This window comes from Manis pentadactyla, chromosome 5 (assembly GCF_030020395.1).
Source record: "Manis pentadactyla isolate mManPen7 chromosome 5, mManPen7.hap1, whole genome shotgun sequence".
Lineage (NCBI taxonomy): Eukaryota > Metazoa > Chordata > Mammalia > Pholidota > Manidae > Manis > Manis pentadactyla.
In genome coordinates this window covers 21,394,380-21,414,077 of record NC_080023.1, presented here as the reverse complement: position 1 = coordinate 21,414,077, position 19,698 = coordinate 21,394,380, and the positions used below count along the sequence as shown (strand labels likewise).

The 19,698-nt window shown below is 34.9% G+C and overlaps 1 protein-coding gene across 6 annotated transcripts in view; it reads right to left on the bottom strand.

The window, feature by feature from the left end:
• The window catches only part of TBC1D19 (TBC1 domain family member 19), a 147,442-nt gene that overhangs the window by 6,160 nt on the left and 121,584 nt on the right, over nucleotides 1-19,698 (bottom strand). For 5 of the 6 annotated variants that reach the window (XM_057502139.1, XM_057502140.1, XM_036900553.2 and 2 more), the window contains 3 exons: nucleotides 12,121-12,153; nucleotides 8,566-8,675; nucleotides 6,334-6,425 (listed from right to left, as the gene is read on the bottom strand). In XM_057502139.1, the coding sequence (XP_057358122.1) occupies nucleotides 6,334-6,425; nucleotides 8,566-8,675; nucleotides 12,121-12,153 (235 nt within the window). The remainder of the gene's footprint in view (nucleotides 1-6,333; nucleotides 6,426-8,565; nucleotides 8,676-12,120; nucleotides 12,154-19,698) is intronic. The other variant, XM_057502138.1, reaches the window with a different exon arrangement.

Sequence of the window (19,698 nt, the reverse complement as noted above, 5' to 3'; positions counted from 1 at the left end):
TCAAACCTTTTGTTTTAAAGAGGAGGTTATCAGAACTCTGAAAGATCATTCACCTGAATTCCATTTTGCCAACAAACAAAAAGCTAAGAGGTGTGAGATCCCACTGTTTATAAACAGGGTATGTTGAAATAATAATTTATCTCTGAAATCAGGTTAAATCTCATTGGCTTTGGTATCTTAAGTAATAAATCAGTCCCTCACATTTCTGTATACTATCTATTAGCATCTAAACATCACTTGACTGCCCCTGAGAAGTGCTAGCCAAACTCTTTGCTGGAACTGCTATAATATTATATAGATAAATATCTATGCTATTTTCTTAAAGAAAGGGATCTGGAGATTGTCTTGTTGGTGTCATATGCACTCAAGACTGGAAAAGACACCCAAGTTCCAGAAATTTCTCAGTACTATGTAACTATTGTTAAGTTATATAACTAATAAAACAAAGTGCATGTAGGTGGTAGTATTGACAAATTAAAGTTTTTGATTGGTTTTAGAATGTCTGTTTATAGAAGCCAAAGAAACTTTTGGCCCCGGCCTGTTTTAAATTTTAAAAAAATTTCATTTGACTTTAAAGTCTAAACTATTTAAGCCAACTAGTTTCATTTTACTGGATCTCTCATAGTGTCATATTAGAACAATAGTTCTAATATTGTTAGACATTGTGCTCCCTCCTCCAATATATAGCACAGAATCAGTTACTTAGAAATAAAGATTACTGAGGCATAATTTATATATAATAGAATATACCCTTACTAATGCACAATCTATAAATTCTGTTAGGAACCAAATGGGGAATTTAGAACTGAAAAATATAACACCACCACCACCAGCCATCACTGGATGATCCATGGGCAAGACGGGAATGACCAAGGAAAAAGCCAGTGTTTTTGAATATAGGTCCATAGAAAGTGTCCAGTCTAAACAATACAGTAAAAAGCATTTTAGATGAACTGAACAGAGCTTCAGGGACTTGTAGGAAAGACCAAAAGTTTTTAATATTTGTGTCACTGGAATCCCAGGAGAAAAAAGAAAAATATTTAAAGAAATAATGGTTGACTAAGACAGGCACAGTCGCAGGGGGCCATCAGGTGAGAAAATGGGGATCAGCAGAGGTGAGGCTTAGAACCTCCCTCCTCATGTTCTGAGAGAAATCTTCTGCATACGTGGATGTTTTATTGCCCTTGTCTAGCTCGGATTAACACATATAATCTACAGGCACACACCTGATCATCTACATTTGCTCTCTTACAACACAAAACTCTGTTTTCTACCTTTATCTCGTATCTACCTACCACTTCAGCATTTTATTAAAAATAATAATAATAAAGAGAGAAATGTGGTATCCACATATAAATCAAGTTTAAAAATCAAATGAATATTCATATTTGAACTGTTTATAGTTCATAATGCATGAACAAAACCGAAAGCTTCTGTGATGACTGCCCTTGTAATGTTCACCATGTAACTTATTCACTATGTAAGAATTTGTACTCTATGTAAGAACTTGTTCGTTATGCTTCAGAAGATTGGAGACTGATAAAAATTAGGCTTGGGGTGGATTAATGATTGTGCATTGAGTATTGACCCCCCTATACAGAATTTTATTGTTGTTAACAACCATTTGATCAATAAATATGAGAGATGCCCACACACACACACACACACACAAAAATATATATATAAACACACTTCCAATTGTAAAATAAATAAGTAACTGGGATGTAATGTATAGCATAAGGAATATAGTCAAAATATTGTAACAACTTGGTATGGTGATAGCTGGTACCTAGAATTATCATGTATATAAATGTTGAATCACTGTGTTGTACACCTGAAACTAATGTAATACTGTGTGTCAACTACCCTTCAATAAAAAAAAAAAAAAAAAAGAAATAATGGTTGAAAACTTCCTAAAGTTGGCAAAAGACATAAGCCTATGATTCAAGAAGCTCAGCAAATCCCAAACAGGATAAACCCAAATAAAAACATGCCTAGATACATCAGAGTCAAATTGCTGAGAACTAAAGACAAAGAGCTTGATAGCAGCCACAGAAAAACAAGGACTGATATTATTTCTTCCTGAAATGTTTGATAGAATTTGTCAGTGAAGCCATCCAGACCTGAAGTTTATCTGAAGGCAGAATGTGATTAATTAAAGATGTATTCTGTAAACCATAGGGCATTACTATGGACTGAATGTGCAACCACAACCCCCAAATTCATATGTTGAACTTCTACGCTCAATATGATGGTAATAGGAAGGAGGTGAGCCCTTTGGGAGGTAATTAGGATTAAATGAAATTATGAAGGCAGAACCCTCATGATTGGGATTAGTGCCCTCATAAGAGTCATAATAGAACTTGTTTCTCCTCTCTGCTTGCCACCATGGGAAGATACAATAAGAAGTTGGTAGTGTGCAACCTAGAAGAGAGTTGTCACTGGAACTTGACCATATTATCACCCTGATTTTGGACTTACAGCGTCCAGAACTGTGAGAAATAAATTTCAGTTGTTCATTAGCCATACAATTTACAGTAATTTGTTGTAGCAGAAAGAACTAAGAGAGGCACCTATCAAAAACAGTTTTTAAAAAGGTATAAATTATAATCCAATAGTAGAGATATATGGAATAAAAAATACTCAATTCAAAAGTAGGCAGGAAAAGAGGAATAAAGAGCATATAGAACGAACAGAAATTGTCTAGCAAGACAGTAGATAATATCAATTGATATTACTTTAATCCAGTGATATCAGTTACATTAAATGTAAATGAAACAAACAGTCCAATTAAAAAATACATTGCCCCACTGGAAAACCCAACTATACTTTTGAAAAGAAAGCCACCTGAAAAATACAGACATTGACAGTCAATAGGTCATAAGTAAAAGAATAGAAAAGAATACACCATGCAAACTGTAATCAAAAGAAAGCTGGAATGGCTATTATCAGATATGATAAATATTTTACCAGGGATGAAGTCATTACATAATAACAAAGGAATCAATTCTAAAAACAGAGCTTCAAATACATGAAATAAAAATATATATATAGCAATGAAGGAAGAAATAGACAAATTCACAATTATAATTGGCACCTGTAACATTTCTTTCTCAATAATAGAAAGAGAAGACAAAAAATTAACAAGTGTGTAGAAGGCTTGAACATTATCAACAAATTTAACTTCACTGATATTTATAGAATGTTCTGCCCAGCAACACTAGCAGAACAGGGATTCTTTTCAAGAAGGCACATGGGACATGCACCAAGATAGGTCATACTCTGGGTCATATAACAAAGCTCAATACATTTAAAAGAATTGAAACTTTTGGTACATGTTTTCTAATTAAAATAGAATTAAAATAGAAATCAGTAACAGAAAGATATCATATCTTTCCAAACATTTGGAAATTAAACAACACACTTCTATATAACCCATTTAGAGAAAAAGTTACAAGAGAAATTAAGAAACATTTTGAATTGAATGAAAATGAAAATACAACATATCAAAATTTACTGGGTAGAGGTAAAGAAGTGCTTTGAGGACAAATTATAACATTATCGTTTATACTAGGAATGGTATCAAACCAATGATCTTTCACCTTACACAATTAGAGAAAAAAGGTCACCATAAACCTAAAGCAAGCATAAGGAAGGAAATAATAAGTAAAAGGGCATAAACCAATGAAATTGAAAAAAGAAACAGAAAACAATAGAGAAAAATCAACAAAATGAAAAGCTGGTTCTTTCAAAGACAAACAAATTAATAAACTTGTAGCCAAAACAATCAAGAAAAAAAAGAGGAGATACAAATACCAACCTCAGAAATGAGAGAGCTGATGTCACTCTGATTCCATAGATATTAAAAGGCTAATTAAGAATAATTAGGAAATACTATGAATAATTTATGTCTCTAAGTGTAACTTAGATAAAATGCAAATAGTACCAAAGTGTGCCCAAGAAGAAATAGCCTGAATAGTCCCATATCTATTGAAGAAATTAAATTCTAAATTAGAAACCTTCCAACAGCATCAGTTTTAATTCATGAAAGCCTTTTAAAAATTGATTGCTAGCTTGACAACTGAATTTTTATACTTCCTCCTGAATAAAAATTTTAATTTTTACAAGTCACTGAAATAAATCTGTTGCAATTTAAGTATATAAATTGGTTAGTGAAAAATATAAGGACTTTAGTTTCTCACAATAAACTAAATGTCTTCATCCTAGTAAAGACAAGCCTAATTATATGCAATTATTCATTGCACAATAAAAAAAAGTTAATTTATTACAAGCTTAAGAAAAAAGACTTCTGTGCAATATAAATTTTTCTGCCACATTCTTGTTTTAAAATCTTAATCATTAACAGAATCCTATTTTCTTAATGGCTATAAAGGAAAGAGTGTGAGCTCAGTACTATTAATGGATAATATGAAGTGTTGTTTTAGAAGTGGAATATCTAACATCTAAGATATCTGAAATTCAATGGTGCTTTATAGAAAGGATATATATATATATATATATAATCATTCCCTTTTGAAACAACTCCATGAGGTTTTTAAAGATGGGGAAATTGAATCACCATGATTAAAGAAAGAAATTGAGGCAAATCCTCTCTTGATTTTAAAGAGGGGGAAATTGAATCATCACGATTAAAGAAAGAAATTGAGGCTTAGATAAATTAAATAACTTTACCAGGATTATATAGTTTAGAAGAGTTAGAATTTAAATCTGGTCTGTCTCTTAAACCCACCCGCTCATCCATCCATCCATCCATCTGCTGTGGATTCCAGTGTAAAGAAGACAAATAGTAAACTCTTGTGTTTCCCATTAACTCCTTTTGTGGCCTCAAAAAGCTAATGCTCCTTTCAAATATACCCTTCGCAATAGGGGAAAATGGTTGCACAGAGAGGAAGACCTAATAAAACACTGATAAATCATTTAGAAACTTCTGTTGTCTTAGACATTGTTATTTAAAAAAGAGAGGAGATAACTAATAATATTGAAGCACAGAGGTACTCTACATATTGTTTGATAACTCATACTGAGAGACATGAAGAAATACTCAAACTTTTGGAAGGAAAAGTGACAGTGATGCCGGGGTTCTTGTTTGCGGAGCCGAAGAATGAGCTTCACAGTCAAGGTAGGAGAGCAAGGTACAGGCTTTTATTTAGAGATAAAGTGAAAGGACAGAGCTCCCGGCTCACTCCAGGAGGTGACAAGAGAGTCTGTCGTTGGTGCGTTGTCTAGGGGGTTTTATAGGCAGTTGAGGATTTTTCAGAGAACATGAAAAAACCTAGGGGTGGGGACTTGTTAAGTGGTCCCTGAATATTAAAAATTAACTTAACTGTAAGGAATTTCCTGCCTTGATTTCTCTCTGGGACACCGGCGCCTTGGTCTGGGAGCATATCAAAAGGCTGCCTGCCCAGCCCCAAGGTGGGCTGAGGTATTGTCTACTTGCTAAAGAATCTTGCCTCTTGAACTTCCTGGGTGTTAAAATGCAATCTTATCTTTAAGATGTAATTCTTCCTGCCTTTTACCATGTCGTCTACAGCTGGGTCTGCATGCTAAGTTAGTTGCTCAGTTTGCAGAATTACCTCGTCAGATCTGAAGGAGGAAAGACAGCACATAGGCCTGGGCCTTTTAGAATCTTATACATGGTTACAAATGATTAGCATAATAAAACATGTGCTACCCTTCTTTATCTGGGGAACATTAACTAATCTCACTGAAGAATGATTCTAGAGCTCAATGTTTAACATAGAGTTTTAGCAGGGGGGGTTTCCTTGCATGTAGTTACATTGCTCTGACTGCAAATATCCCGCCCTGCCCCCTCCGGAGGCTCTCACCCTACTCTGACTATATCCATGGTCCCTGTCTCAACAGTGTCCAACCATTGTTGAGTAGCTGATCTACTTTCCTTTAACAAAAGACAGTAAACTTAAACCCATACAGTTGTCGCAAACTGCTCTGATAGATTTAGCTAGTACTGACTTAATTTTATTATCATCACATTTCTCAGGTGGTATTTGTTTCCACAAACTATTGTCTCATTTTTGGCCAATACCCTTCATTATGAATAGAAATTAGTTTATTTTGGTGATTCTTGGGCCAGACACAAAAATCCTAATAAATTCCTATTTCGGTAATTCTTCCAGGAATTTTTGGCACAATGTAGTTAAAACTTAGTACTTGATAATTACTGTTTTATTGGGGAAATTGTTAGTTTAATTTCTCTGAAGAATTACTGCATCTTTGCAAGCGCTTTACAATGATGGAAAAGAGCCTTCCAATGTCAAACAATCTATTCTTCAATTAGGAGAGAAAAATACTCACGGTTGAGCCCCAATTTCTCGTAGATGATAAAAGAGCTGGGGGAGATAAGTTTGAAGAAGCGTTTCAAACAGCAAACAGAGTGACACAATACCCTGGATTTAATAGAAAATCACAAGAGAAACACATATTTTAGTGTTTAAACATTAACTTGCCAAAAATTATTCAAATGGAAGTGAGAAAAAGATTATCAATATAAATATTTTTTATATTTTTTAAAAGTCAAAAATAGAAAATGCACTAATGATCTCTAACAATGTGTTTAAAGATACATTTTATCCCTATTTATGGATACCCACTCTTATAGATATGCGAAGGAGCTTCCTTTTCAAAACAGTGGCTTCCCACATAACCTGATACGTAATATTCAGAGAGTCCAAAGAAAACATCATTTTAGAGAAAACGTGCTATTTTGTAATCCACATATTATCTCTCAGGCCCAGAAAAACTAGTTTTTTCTGGATGCATTCCAGTTTCCAGGTATTTCTCTGGTGCTATAGCCACACCCTTTACTTACTCCCTCCATATGTCCCTTCCCTTCCAGCTGCCACACCCATCAGGGAAAATATTTCCTGCTTTTTTCACTCTTTCTTTGAAATCCGGGAAAAACTGACCCCTGACTGCTTGAAATTTGCATCAGGAAGTTATCAAACAAGAATGTTTGATTACTTAGTACACAGATTTTTTTTTAGTGAAATCTACTTTTTAAAAAAGGCATTATTTGTATGGTACAAGAAGTAACTGACTTAAGCAGGTGATTTTTCAAGTGAGTTTATTATTTGAGAACTCTGAATAAAATCTTTCTTGCAGCTCAGCATTCCTTAGGGTTTGATCTTTGTAAGGAAGTTTTAATCCTCTTTTTGAGATTCTAAAAAAAAAGAGGCTGTCATGGTTCCAAATAGTTCAGTCAGGCTCCAAGCCAGAAAAGGAGATGACCGCCTGGAAGTCTTTATTCTACTGAATAAAGAAAGCGCAGAGGCAGCGCTGGCCCAACCAATCAGCTGAAAAAGGACATCTCAGGGTCAGTGTGGGGGTGGAGAAGGAAGACCCACAGCTGCTCAGGGTCAAGCCTCAGTGTGCTGCGCAGAAAAAACATTATGGGTGAGTACTGTGCAGCCAGTTAAAAAAAGGATTTTTTAAAACTCTAAAGCATAAAATGGTACAGAATATTAGGGAATCATATACTAAGAATGAAGTACTAGAAAAGAGAATCATCAATAACAAATTAATTTCTGATTTTTTAGATTAAACGTTGATGGAGGGTAAGCATTAAACCAAGTTGTCTCAGAGGACAGAAACCCAAAATAATTGGTGGTGCTTTATTTGCTCATCTGTGATATCCTGGATTTCTCTTATTTGCCAGCTTTCACTAGCAAGGTGTGACAGCAAAACTGGAGACAGGAAGGTGGAATAGGAATACATAGGATTGAGCTGGGGGATAAAGAACAGCTATTTAGTTTAGTAGCAATGACAGCCTCTTCTTTGGGGAAGTTTGGTAGTCTTGATACATTCCAATATAATGTTCCTTCTGGAGAGTCAGTCAAGTTACCCACAAGACCAAATCAGGCCCAAAGGCAGAAAAAACATAACTGAAATAATAATAATAAAAAAAAAAAAACACTGCTTTTACTCAAGCTCATGGGTGGGTGGGTTGGTTGGTGGGGAGGAGGATATGATAAAGAACCAGCCATAAAAATGTTTAACTTCCAATATGCTTCCCCTTGACTTTCATATTGAGGCCAAAGAGGCTATCATTGAATAAACACAAAGAAAGTATTTAGTGTGATAACTGATAATTAGCCAAAAAAGAAACTGAAAACTAAGTGACAAATAAATGTTTGATGTTCATTAACAAAGATGAGACGATGATGATGATAATCATAACAATAAAAACAGCAGCCGGTTATTTCCTGAACACCTGCCATGAGCCGAGTAATACCAAGGGCTTTGTAGACTTTGTTACAGCACTACAGAAACATACTATTAATTTCATTTTGTAAGTGAAGAAATAAGCATTCAAGGAAGGTAGGCATCTTTGTCAAAATGAATAATACAAACATTTCTGATTTTTTCTTTTAACATGTAAAATATAACAAATGCAATTGATAAGGACTTTTTCTTCTTGAATATTACTAAAAACACTTAAATATCAATTTCTTCTCTTTGACTTATTCTATAGAAACATGTTGCTTAATACTACAAATTAAAATTTGATCCAATTTTTTGTGAACTTACAGAAGGATGAGAAGAGATGGAATGGAGTCTGAAGAAAAAACGCACATATATCTCACGGAATATCTGATACAATTTGGAAGGTTCATGGTATAGAAAACAAAGTGGTGCAACTGAAAGAATAAAAAAATTAATTGATAATACCACAGAAGTAATAAAATTTTAAAAAGTTCATGAAACATGAAAGAATAAATCAGTATTTTATAGTAATAATATTCATTCAAAGATAAGTTTAAAATCATACATACATTGTTTTCATGTTGAAAAAGGATTATATGCACATGTGAAAAACTCAGTCATTAAAGACTATAAAGAAAGGAGTAAATTACAATCTTATAATTCCCAACTTGGCACAGAATGACACAATGGAATTACATGTAGAAGGATATTAAACATTTAAAGGAACTTTTAAGAACTGCATAAAGTCAAGTCTCTTTTAAGTTGAAGTAGTGAGGTGACAATCAGGCAATTCATTTTTTTTGTCCCACGAAGGATCCAGGCCACTGTTCAAAATTTTTAATTTTGGAAGCTAGGCAAGTAAAATAAAAGATGATTTATAACTAGCTTTTAAAATCATGGTCTTCAACTAATTCAATTTAAAATAAGAACTTCAAATAATAGTTTAGACTACTGGTCTATATTAGCATATTTCAGTATGTATCAAGAGAATTTTCACAGACTTAAACATCTCTTAAGCAGAGGATTATTTCTCAAATGAACATTGAATTAAAATTTCCTTTGTACCCAGTTCTCGTCAATTAAGCAAAGGTTGGGTCAACTCAATCATACGCCCCAGGTCTGCATGTCAGGAAGTCCTAATCTCAGACGCTGACCTGGCAGTGTGATTGTTCTGCACTGACCCAGACAGTGATGGTTTTCATCTTTTCAAGCCTCAAGAATTGTAGGCAGCATAAATACCTAATAATGTAGATACTATTATTGCTGCATTACTAAATGTTAATTTTTAAAAATGACTGCCTTATTGGGTAATTTCAACTATGATATAAATGGTAAGGAGTCCTTAGGCTCTATGATCTGTCAGTTATGCTCTGAGGGCAGTAGGCATTCAGTAATCAGAGAAACCAGTGAGCCAACTCAGCTCATTTCTTTTTGATAAAGTGAAAAGAAAAATGATTAAGAAAATGTTAAACTCTTACAAATACAAGAATTCGATGATCTGGGATAAATGGCAGTGCACAGTATTGTTCATGAATAAATGATTAAAAACTAGCATTACAAGTGAGAAACTTCAATTTTTCTGAAGGGCAAAGGAGAGAGGAATCAATTTTAGGGGGGTAAATATCAAAATACATACAAAAATAACTATTTATATATATAGAAAAAATTTACATTACATATGAACATATATACATTTAAAAACTGACAGGCATGTCCTTCCTCTTCAAAATTAAAGAACTTACTTTACTCTCAAAATAAACTGCTACTTATTAAAGCAGCCCACATTAAGTTTTTTTATATATTTAAAAGAAAACTCACATTCTAATTGCAACAACCTAAGAAAAAGTAATGTGGCACCAATGCATGGTATTATTATAAACTCAAAGTGAAGGTTTGGAATTTATTTACTGTTTTTAACAATGCATATTTTCTTCTCTACTTTTTAAGTTATTGATATGCAAAAACCTATAATCTGAGTCTAAAGATTTTATGGAGTTCAGTAATCACTAACAATCATTTCCAGTGAAGAAATGAAAAGAATTTCAAAATAAGCATTTTTCTACAAACATATATAAAGAAAAAAAACTAGCCAGTTATTACTCATGATTACCACTATTGTTTATGTTGAATTCCCTTAGCTACGAAATGGAAAAGCTTTAGTTCATTATATACAATATGTAAAAAGTCTCTTACATGACTTTATTTTCTATTTTAAGCACTTTTCCCTACTACTTGGTTCTTCTATAAAAATGAATTATCTCATTAAATTTTTAACCAATCAAATACTGTACTGTAAGAATTTATTTATGAAATCAATATTCTACACCTACAACAAAATGTCAGTCTTAGAAGGGGAAGAGGGGAAGGCCAATTTAGAGAAAAGCTTTGAATCAATTTTTAAAAGTGATAAGTATAATAATTTTAAAGAAATACAGTAACTAAAGCTAAGTGGCACAGTACTTACTGGAATTCCTTAGGGATAATTCGTGATTATTTTAGTAGACTGGTTCTAAATAAGTGGTTGCTGCTAAAGTATTTGTGGCTGTTTAACATTTTTTTCTAAAATAGTATAAATAAACCCTTTATCAAACATTTTGCATCATCTATTTCCTTAGTGAATATTTTCCCCTCAGGGCTATAAACCTTAGCCTATTTAAGTGATCGGAAATGTTACTAGGCAGGGCAGACTCAACGATGTATTTGTTCCCTGAGAATTATTAGAAGATTTAAGCTTTCATGATATCATTAATGTCCTCTAAATCACCCCAGGACACTTTTAAAAATCTATTTGAAAAATTCTTGCAGTTAAAATTACTAAAATAGAAGGATAAAGAGCTAACATTTTTTTATTATAAGAGGTAAAAGTCAATGTTCTAACCTTCTTAGGTTTTCTATTTTAAATTTCTCAGATATTTATAAAAGAGGAATATGCTGGGGGATCACTATAACATTATGTATTAGATTATGAGTTTGGTTGCTCAGGAGAACAAAGCAGAGTGACCTATACCTCAAGGGTGTGACCAACACTGTCAAGGGCAACACAATGTGTAAATTCCAAGGTACTTCAAATTCTTTTCATTGGATGCTAGCTTTGAAAGTGTTTTATTGTGTCATTCACCATGAGTGCCTGATGTTGGACACTGAGGGTCTTTTTACAAAGAAAATTATTCATTTGTTGCTAATTCTTTTTACAACAGTAAAACGAAGTATTTCTGTTTAGCCTAAAGGTTGTGGGGTAGCAACATTCTTCAACAAGTTTATATGTCTACAAATGTAAAAATTAAGTGACATTAAGGTGTAGAGTATTTCTCTTCTTGCTAATCCATGTTAAGCTGCTCATATTGCTCAATGACATGTGAGGCCAGAAAGGCACTCAGGGCTCTCAAGCCTAAGCGTGCGCTTTTTACGGGTACCTTGGGATGACTGAATCCTTCAATTTAATTGTTGCTGTGCATTCCAGTAGTCTGAAGAAATCATGAACTCAAACTCGGTGTTGCCCCTCCCTTTGCATTCTCTCTGACCTATAGTTTCTTAAAAGACTTAGGAGAATTAGTTCAGAATTTAAGCAACCTCATTTACACCTATTAGAACTAAATATTAATGTGTATCTCTAGTTTCCTACAGATTAGAAAATGGTAAACCACAGAACCACTTTCACAGCATGTTCTAATTCTAATCTGTCGAGCAATCATCATCGGGGCAAATATGATGACCCTTTATTTAAAATTGTTTTAATTGGACATATAAAGAAGTATTAAACTCAATGGTTAAAAATGTTCACAGTAACTTACTGTGTTGGTGATGTGATATGAAGTGTGATCTTCATGCTTAATTTTCTAAAGTGTAATAAATACGGTGGATATTTTAAAGCTAACTTACCATACATTGAAAATCCATGAAAAGGGATTACACCTAAAAAAACAAAGAAGTGTTCTTTTCACATGGTATAACCACTGAATTATTAGGAAACTTTGGAGGACTAAAACAGAAAACAAAAAGGCTTCCTATTTTTGCTTCAACTTTGTTCATGAATGTCAGAAAGACTTAGTGATGGTAACCAAGAAAAAGATGCTTTTTAAGACCTTTAGAAAAACAAACAAGAGGTTTTCAATTTTTATCCAGTTAACTTTCTATTAATAATATTGAAAAATGCAAACTTTGAATATGTTACAAAGACAGGACAAAAATAGAACAAGGCAGGTCACAAAACTAAGTTTAAGAGCTGGTGTCCAGATAAAAGTCAATAGATATGTCCTTCCCGAAACAACTTCATCCTGTATATTAGAATCCAATTCACTAAAAGGCATTTTAAGGCACTTGCCATTTTTAGATGTATTCCAATGTATACTTACCAAAAAACTGTATCATTGGATGTGGTTTAGAAAAAATATTGGCAGGAATATGGTACAAAGTCAGTGTAACCTTTGGCAAGAATTATACACATGTAAAGTACACATCCATTTCAAAGAAACAGCCTAACTTGGTGTGCTAAACCTTTTGTCACATTCTAAGTGAAAAATTAGAATTAGTGCATCTTAGGTTCACAACAGATATTCTGTAACATATATACCGTACATTTAACATTACTAAATCAGGTTGCAAACACAGTAGAGAAGCAAGCTGAGAAATTTACTTTTTTGAAAAATAGGACAGAAATACTTTATTTATCTGATATGTTCAGAGGCAAAAACTCTTAGTTTTGGTGGAGATTTCAAAGGTCATATAGAGTAAGTTACAACAAATGATTGTTCTATCTCAGTTTAAAGCACATTCAGCAATAGGGGACACATTAATTCCTAATACAACCAATTACAATTTTGAACAGGTTTAATTTGGAGGGGAGATATTTCTCATAATGAGTCAAACTCTGGCTCCCTGTAACCCCCACTTACTATTGCTAGTTCTGACCACAAAGGTCACATAGAATAACTCTAACTTCCCTTCTAAGAAAACTTGTAGAAATATTTGAAAACACTATTCTCTCCTCTCACACTTTCATCACCCCCATCACCACCAGGCTTTTTTTGCTCTAAGACTTTATGAGTTTCATTAATGTTTCCTAGACGAAGTGGTCCTGAATAGCTTCTCTATTATATTTTCCTCTGAACAAGCTGCAGTTCATCACAGTCCTTAAAGTGAGGTGACTAAAACCTCTAAGCATTTTTCCTTCTTAAACATCTCATAGCTCAGACACAGCACACTTGTGCAGTTGTTTCTGACCTAAGGGTTATATTCTTACTTTGACTGCATTTCCTTTTTTGGTGAACCATGCCAGTTTGATATAATCCTTGATTCTTATTCTGTTATCTAATGTATTCCGTATTCTTTCTGGTTTTACATTATTAAAAAACTTAAAAAGTATACTATCTATGTCCTCAATTAAAACACGTAAAAAATTCTGAACAAGACAGAATGAGGACAGGAGTTGTCACTAGAGACCTCATTCCATATTGACAGTAATTCAGTAACTATTACCCTATTGAGGTAAGTTAAGATCACAAGCCAGTTGTCAGACAGTCTTGGTTGGGGTCACCTAGCTCTGCCACTAACAACTTTGTGTGCTTTGGGTAAGTTTCTTAACTTCTCTGGGCTTCAGTTTCCTCATCTGTAAATCAGAGATGCTGCTGGCACCTACGTAATATGCTTAAATGAGCAATGGGTATTCCTTAGCCATTAAAAAATAAATAGCTGCCCTTAATAAAAGCTAATTATTGATATTATCATTCACAAATTAGCTTATATTTCTCTGGAAGTAATTTTATCAAAATAGAGTATAATGAGAACCCAATATTATTCTGAAGTAGTATGGCCAGGCCAACAGTCTTTAGAATTTTGCACAGTATCACTCAAGCTTCATAAGCTAAAATTCTCAGTATCTACATCTTCTCATTTTTCCCTAATCTTCTAGAACATACTGTAGACTTGTGTTGTCCAACTTTGGCTGAATCCTGTGTTGCTCATCAGTTTTCTTGCTCATCTCTATTTGATGAGGCACCCTGTTCTTTCAAAACTTTCTTACTCTTCAAGTGTTCAACACTCAACTTCAGAACTCACTTCCCTCCTCACTACGGGGCTGATGCCACTGATGTGAAGTCTCTCACTTGTCTGTTCTTTATCTCAAATGTTTTTTCCTTCACTTTAGGGAGGTCTTCAGGGGAAGGCATTTCCTTTTTCTTTTTCAGAGTCAACATCTTCACCCATGCTCTTAATCTTATTTCCAGACTTTCTTTCACAATGGCTGACAGGCTATGGACAGGTCTGTGGCTTGTTTTTGTGTAGCCTGCAAGCTAAGAATAGCCTTTATATTTTTAAAGGATTACCTTAAAAAACAATAAAAAAGAATATGTGACAAAGACGGTTCCAGCAAAATTTAAAATATATATACCATCTGGCCCTTTACTAAAAAAGTTGGCCAATCTCTGCTTTGGAATCCTAGTGCCTTCAATTCTTCCCTCTTTCCCCCTTTATGTGCATCATTCATTGTATGCATCTGGCCTTGTATTGGGACTCTACTATGTGCCAGACACTATTCTAAGAACTGGACCTTACTTTTTACTAGGGGTGGAAAAGCCATGGAGAGGTAAGTGAATGTATGTCAGATAGTTGTAAGTGCTGTGGAGAGACGGGGAATAGAGAGGGCAAGGCCAGCGGAGGTGGGGAGGCCTTACTGATAAAAGGGTCGTTGAAGCTTTGGAGGCAAGAATCACTGGATAAGGGTGACCTGGAATTCATGTGGTGATTGCCATAAACAGGGCTAAGTTTACTGAAGTTAGCTGGTCTTAAGGCAGATGGTGCTGGCATTTCACACCACCTAATGGAGAAGTAGAGGCAATGAGTAGGTAGGTCCTATCAAAGTACTCCTACCTTCAGTCTTTCCTATTTCACTGAAGCCTTTCAGCCAAGTATATTGTAAATATCCTTCATCATCATCATCATCATAAGGAGGAAGAGGAGGAGTCTTCTTTCTTCCCTGGACCTTACTTTCCCATCAAACAAAAATTTGACCTCCCTCTTTCCCTTGAAGCCAAGCTTAATTTTTTGAAGACTATCTAAATTAACTTTCTTTACTTCCTCATTGTATATTCCTCAACCCCCTCTCAGCTGGTTTCTACCTTCATGGCCCCAACTTCTGATTGCTAAATCGAGGGTTTCCTCTCTGTATGTGTCCTGGTCCCACAGCAAGTGAAGTTCATTCTCAAACTTGAGCCTACCAGGCACTGATGACGCTATACAAGGCAGATTCCCTGCCTGTCAGAAACCTACTGCTCAGTTTTTTGTTTTTGTTTGTTTATTTTTGGCTGGTTTTCTCTTCTGCCCACTCCTTAAATATAGCTACTTTTCAAGACTCTGTCATACTTGTTTTTTCTCTCCTTCCACCAATATTCTCATTATTAACCTAGTAATTCAAACTGTAAGAGCCCAGTATCCTGTGTCTCCTTCTGGACTTTCTATTCCTGTCAACGACTCCTCACTGCCCTAGTCATCGGGGGAGAAAGCTTTGAGTCATCTTCGCTTTCTAGTTTTCCCTCAGCCCTAATGCCTAAAATGTGACTGTATTCCTGTCCTATCCCTTTAGGATAAAGGGTACCTAACTTCATAATTTGGTCACAATCTAATGTCAGCAGATTGATTTGTCTTCCTTACCCTATAAGCACAACTCCAATCCTGCTGAACTGATTGCCTATCTCCCGGCCTACAGCCTCTGGAGCTTAGGATATGGGCTGTAGGCAATGCTCACCTCACCTCCAGACCTTTCCCAGACCCACCCCTTCAAGATTTTAAACAATACTCCTCCTAGAAAGCTCTCCCTGACAGCCTCCTATTCCCTACCTGCTATCAATTCATTAATCAGTACTCTTTGTATCAGCTGACTTGCCCTGACTGGTTGAGGCACCGCGTCTCCTCTGTGCCCCTAGACAGTCCTACATAGTAATAGCTACACCACTTTCTACCTGTGTATACTTAGGTCAGTTACTTAACCTGTTTCCTCATCCAGTACTGCTATTAAGACAGGAGGGCTGGGAATCAGAGCCCTGCTCTAATTGTACCCCAAACCCAGAGTCCATGTCCTTCCTTCAGACCATAACCCAGGTACCCAAGATTCTGAAATCCCCAGCCCAAAGGCCCCTAGCTTCTAGGGTCTGCATGGCTTCTTCAGTGGATCCATACCCTGATGGGTGCATACCCTAGGGATGAAAAGGGGGTCAAAGGTTGGCTATTTGTGGAAGGTGTGAACAGAGCTTTGACCTGCAGGCTGGGAGTTCCAGATGCATGTGCATGAAGCCTGTCCAGATGTATGGTAGAGCCATAGATGAGAAGGGGATGGAGACACAAGCTAATAACTATTGAGCAGTCTGAGAATTCTGAATTTGAACCTGGCCTTCCATATTGTTAGAAAAGTATATTCAGCAAGACAAGAAAACCAGACTAGACCTTTTCAGTTTGTTAGTCTGATTTATAACTTTTAAATATCTAGACTTATGGTAGGTGGGCCTCCATTTGTACTCCTGTCTTGGGCCCTACAAAAGTTAGGAAGAGACCTGCTTTTATCTATAAAGTGAAGACAATACCAGTGAGGTTGTGAGTATTAAATGAGATAATATATGTACTGTGCCTAGATCAACACTTGATGTATAGTCAGTGCTTAACAAATGATGCTTTGTTTCCCTAAGCTTTCCTTCCCTTATCACACTATACTGTAATCATACTTTGTTTTTCTCCCTCCCAACAGAATATACTCCTTATTTATTTCTATCCCCAGAGACAAGCATAATGTCCAGAATATAACAGGCATTCATTAAATGTTTATGCAGTGAATATATGAAGCCCTAGAGAATCTATCTTTCCCATTTTTCGGCCATTCATTTCCTTCCAACTGCTAGAGCCTGAATTTAGGCTCTGACGAACTGTACCTATCATCCTCCAAGAACCTCCTAAGTGGTACCCCTTCCTCCAAACTCTCAGCCCTCCAACCAATTTTCATAATGGTTCATGTTATCTCCCCAAAATGTTGATGAGACCATGAAAAAGATCTCTACATCCCCTGTGGGTTTTCCACTGACTACCCACCAAGTATTTGCTTAGCTCCTACTCATCCAATTAACCAATGTTTAAAAACCTACTCTGTATGTAGCCTTTGGAGATAGAAAAATAAGTATGACACTTCCCCTCATATTTATGGAATTCTCATTCTAGCCTTGTAATATAGGCTAAGTGTCTGCAAAGTGAAGTTCAAAAACTTTGATCTGATTTTAACCATTCACAATGGTGACCTGAGACACATCACACCACCCTGACTCCACACCCATTATTACATAGCCACAGTAGATTACTTATCATTACTAGACTCACATGCACTATCATACTTTAGTAGCTTTGAATTTGATAATTCTGTATCCTGAAATGCTTTTTTGTTTTCTTGTCAGCCTATCAAAACCTTACTAAGGTAAGGTACAACCTCAGAGAAACCCAGTTGGACTCTAAATCATAATTAAATGCTCATTCTTGTGCTGTTATGGTATTTTGTTTTTATTTCCATCACTATAATTATCATATTTTGTGTTATAATTAGATGTTTAACAGATTGCTCCAGAGGACAGAAAATGTTGACAATGAACACATATTTGCTGAATGAATGAATGGGTGCATGGATGAGTAAATGATGAATAGAGAAGCAGCAAGAGAAGTACTGCTCTCTAATCAGAGGATCAAGATTCCATTGTGGACCTATCACAACTAGCTGGGTAACCTTAAGAAAGTCATTGAACCTCCTGAGCTTTAGTAACTGCTCATCATACAAAGGGACTAAGATTTTTGCTGAATTATCATCTAATTAAAATTCTAAGGGATGCATGTATTAAGAAGACTTGTGGTTAATCACACTTACACCACATTCCCCCAAATTCTGAAATCTATAGCTGCTTTATAAGTAACTAGGATAAAGGCTATTTGAGGCAGGGGACACAATTCATACTGTATTCATCTTCAGCATCTAGCACAGTATCTTCTACAAGGGAAACAATATATGTTGTTAATAATGGAAATTTAAGAATTTATAAATATAATCAAGGTTTATAAATAAAATATTATAGTTTAAAATTCATTCATGAATAAATAATTAACATATAGGATAGGAGGTGATCAGTAACTCAATGTTAAAATTACAAATGGCCAATGAAATCATACAGAAATCTATTCAAATTCTGTTGGTTCCAAGCTCCCTGAGTTTATTTTCATTTCTGAAAATGGAGATGAATAAGACCAACTTCACTGGGTGGCACTAAAGCAGCAGTGAGTTAATTTATTTAAATTGCACCAGTATCGTATTTAGTATATAGCAGATGCTCATAACAGTAGCTTGTTTACACTCTCAGAAGGGAGAGTACCTTATTTAAGTATCAGTTTAAACCTAAGAAAATATTTTTTTTGTCAGTTTTTAGATAAGAGTTCATTTCAACTTAATCAGGTTAGTCAGGGCTTAAAACTCCAGAAAATGGGTATAAAGGCCACTATGTTGAAGAAGAACAAAGTCAGATTCTGGCAAACAAAAGCAGAAGGCATAAGAAACAGTGAAGAATCTATTAACACGTTGGGGCATATACCACCTAGAACAGTTCTTTGATCTCAGAGGTTATAATGTCCTTGGCCAGTTTTTAGGAATCCTTTCCTTTGCCTCTCATCGCTTCAGTCTTTCAAGGGTCAAGTTTCATCCACCTGGCCATCATCCAAGAGTGTACTTACTTCTAACAGGCATCAAGATGCTTGGGATGCCACCTCGTCTCTGGCCTCAGAGTTCTGCAAGTCTGCTATAAGTGATTATTTTAAGATCATAGCCTTCCTTTATCCACCTGAAGAAAGTCTAAAATATTAACTGCCTATTCCAGCCAAAAGGAATAACTTTATAAAAATGAGATTATAAAGTAATCTCTTATAACATATTATAAAGTACTTACATTATAAAGTAATAAGTTAATCAGCCTCTGATATAGCTCAGAATGGTAAACATCAACAAAAATAAATCTTGAAACAGATAAGATATAAATAGTAAATATGACTCAGAAAATACCCCAAATATTAACACGTTTTGCACTTACTAAATATTTTCCCTTCATTTCCTCACTATCTCTATTAGTACTTAGCATTTTAGTTGTACCATAACTCTCACATCTGGTTCACTTTAATATCACTCCAAATTTTTATGGTCTTTCATTTGAGATTACTTAGCATAGTTTATTTAATTTGTTTGTTGAAATAATCATTTCCTCTGTTTATTCTCATTCTACATGTAGCCTTAAAGTCAGTTATAGAGTAGGAATTGTGACAATGGTTAAATTGTTTTCTAGCTATTTCTATTATCTTTCTGAAGTAGAACTTCAGAATACGAGTTTGTTACTTTATTTCAGCATTCAAAATTTCACCAACACATAGAACATAACCATATTTAAATATTAATCTAAA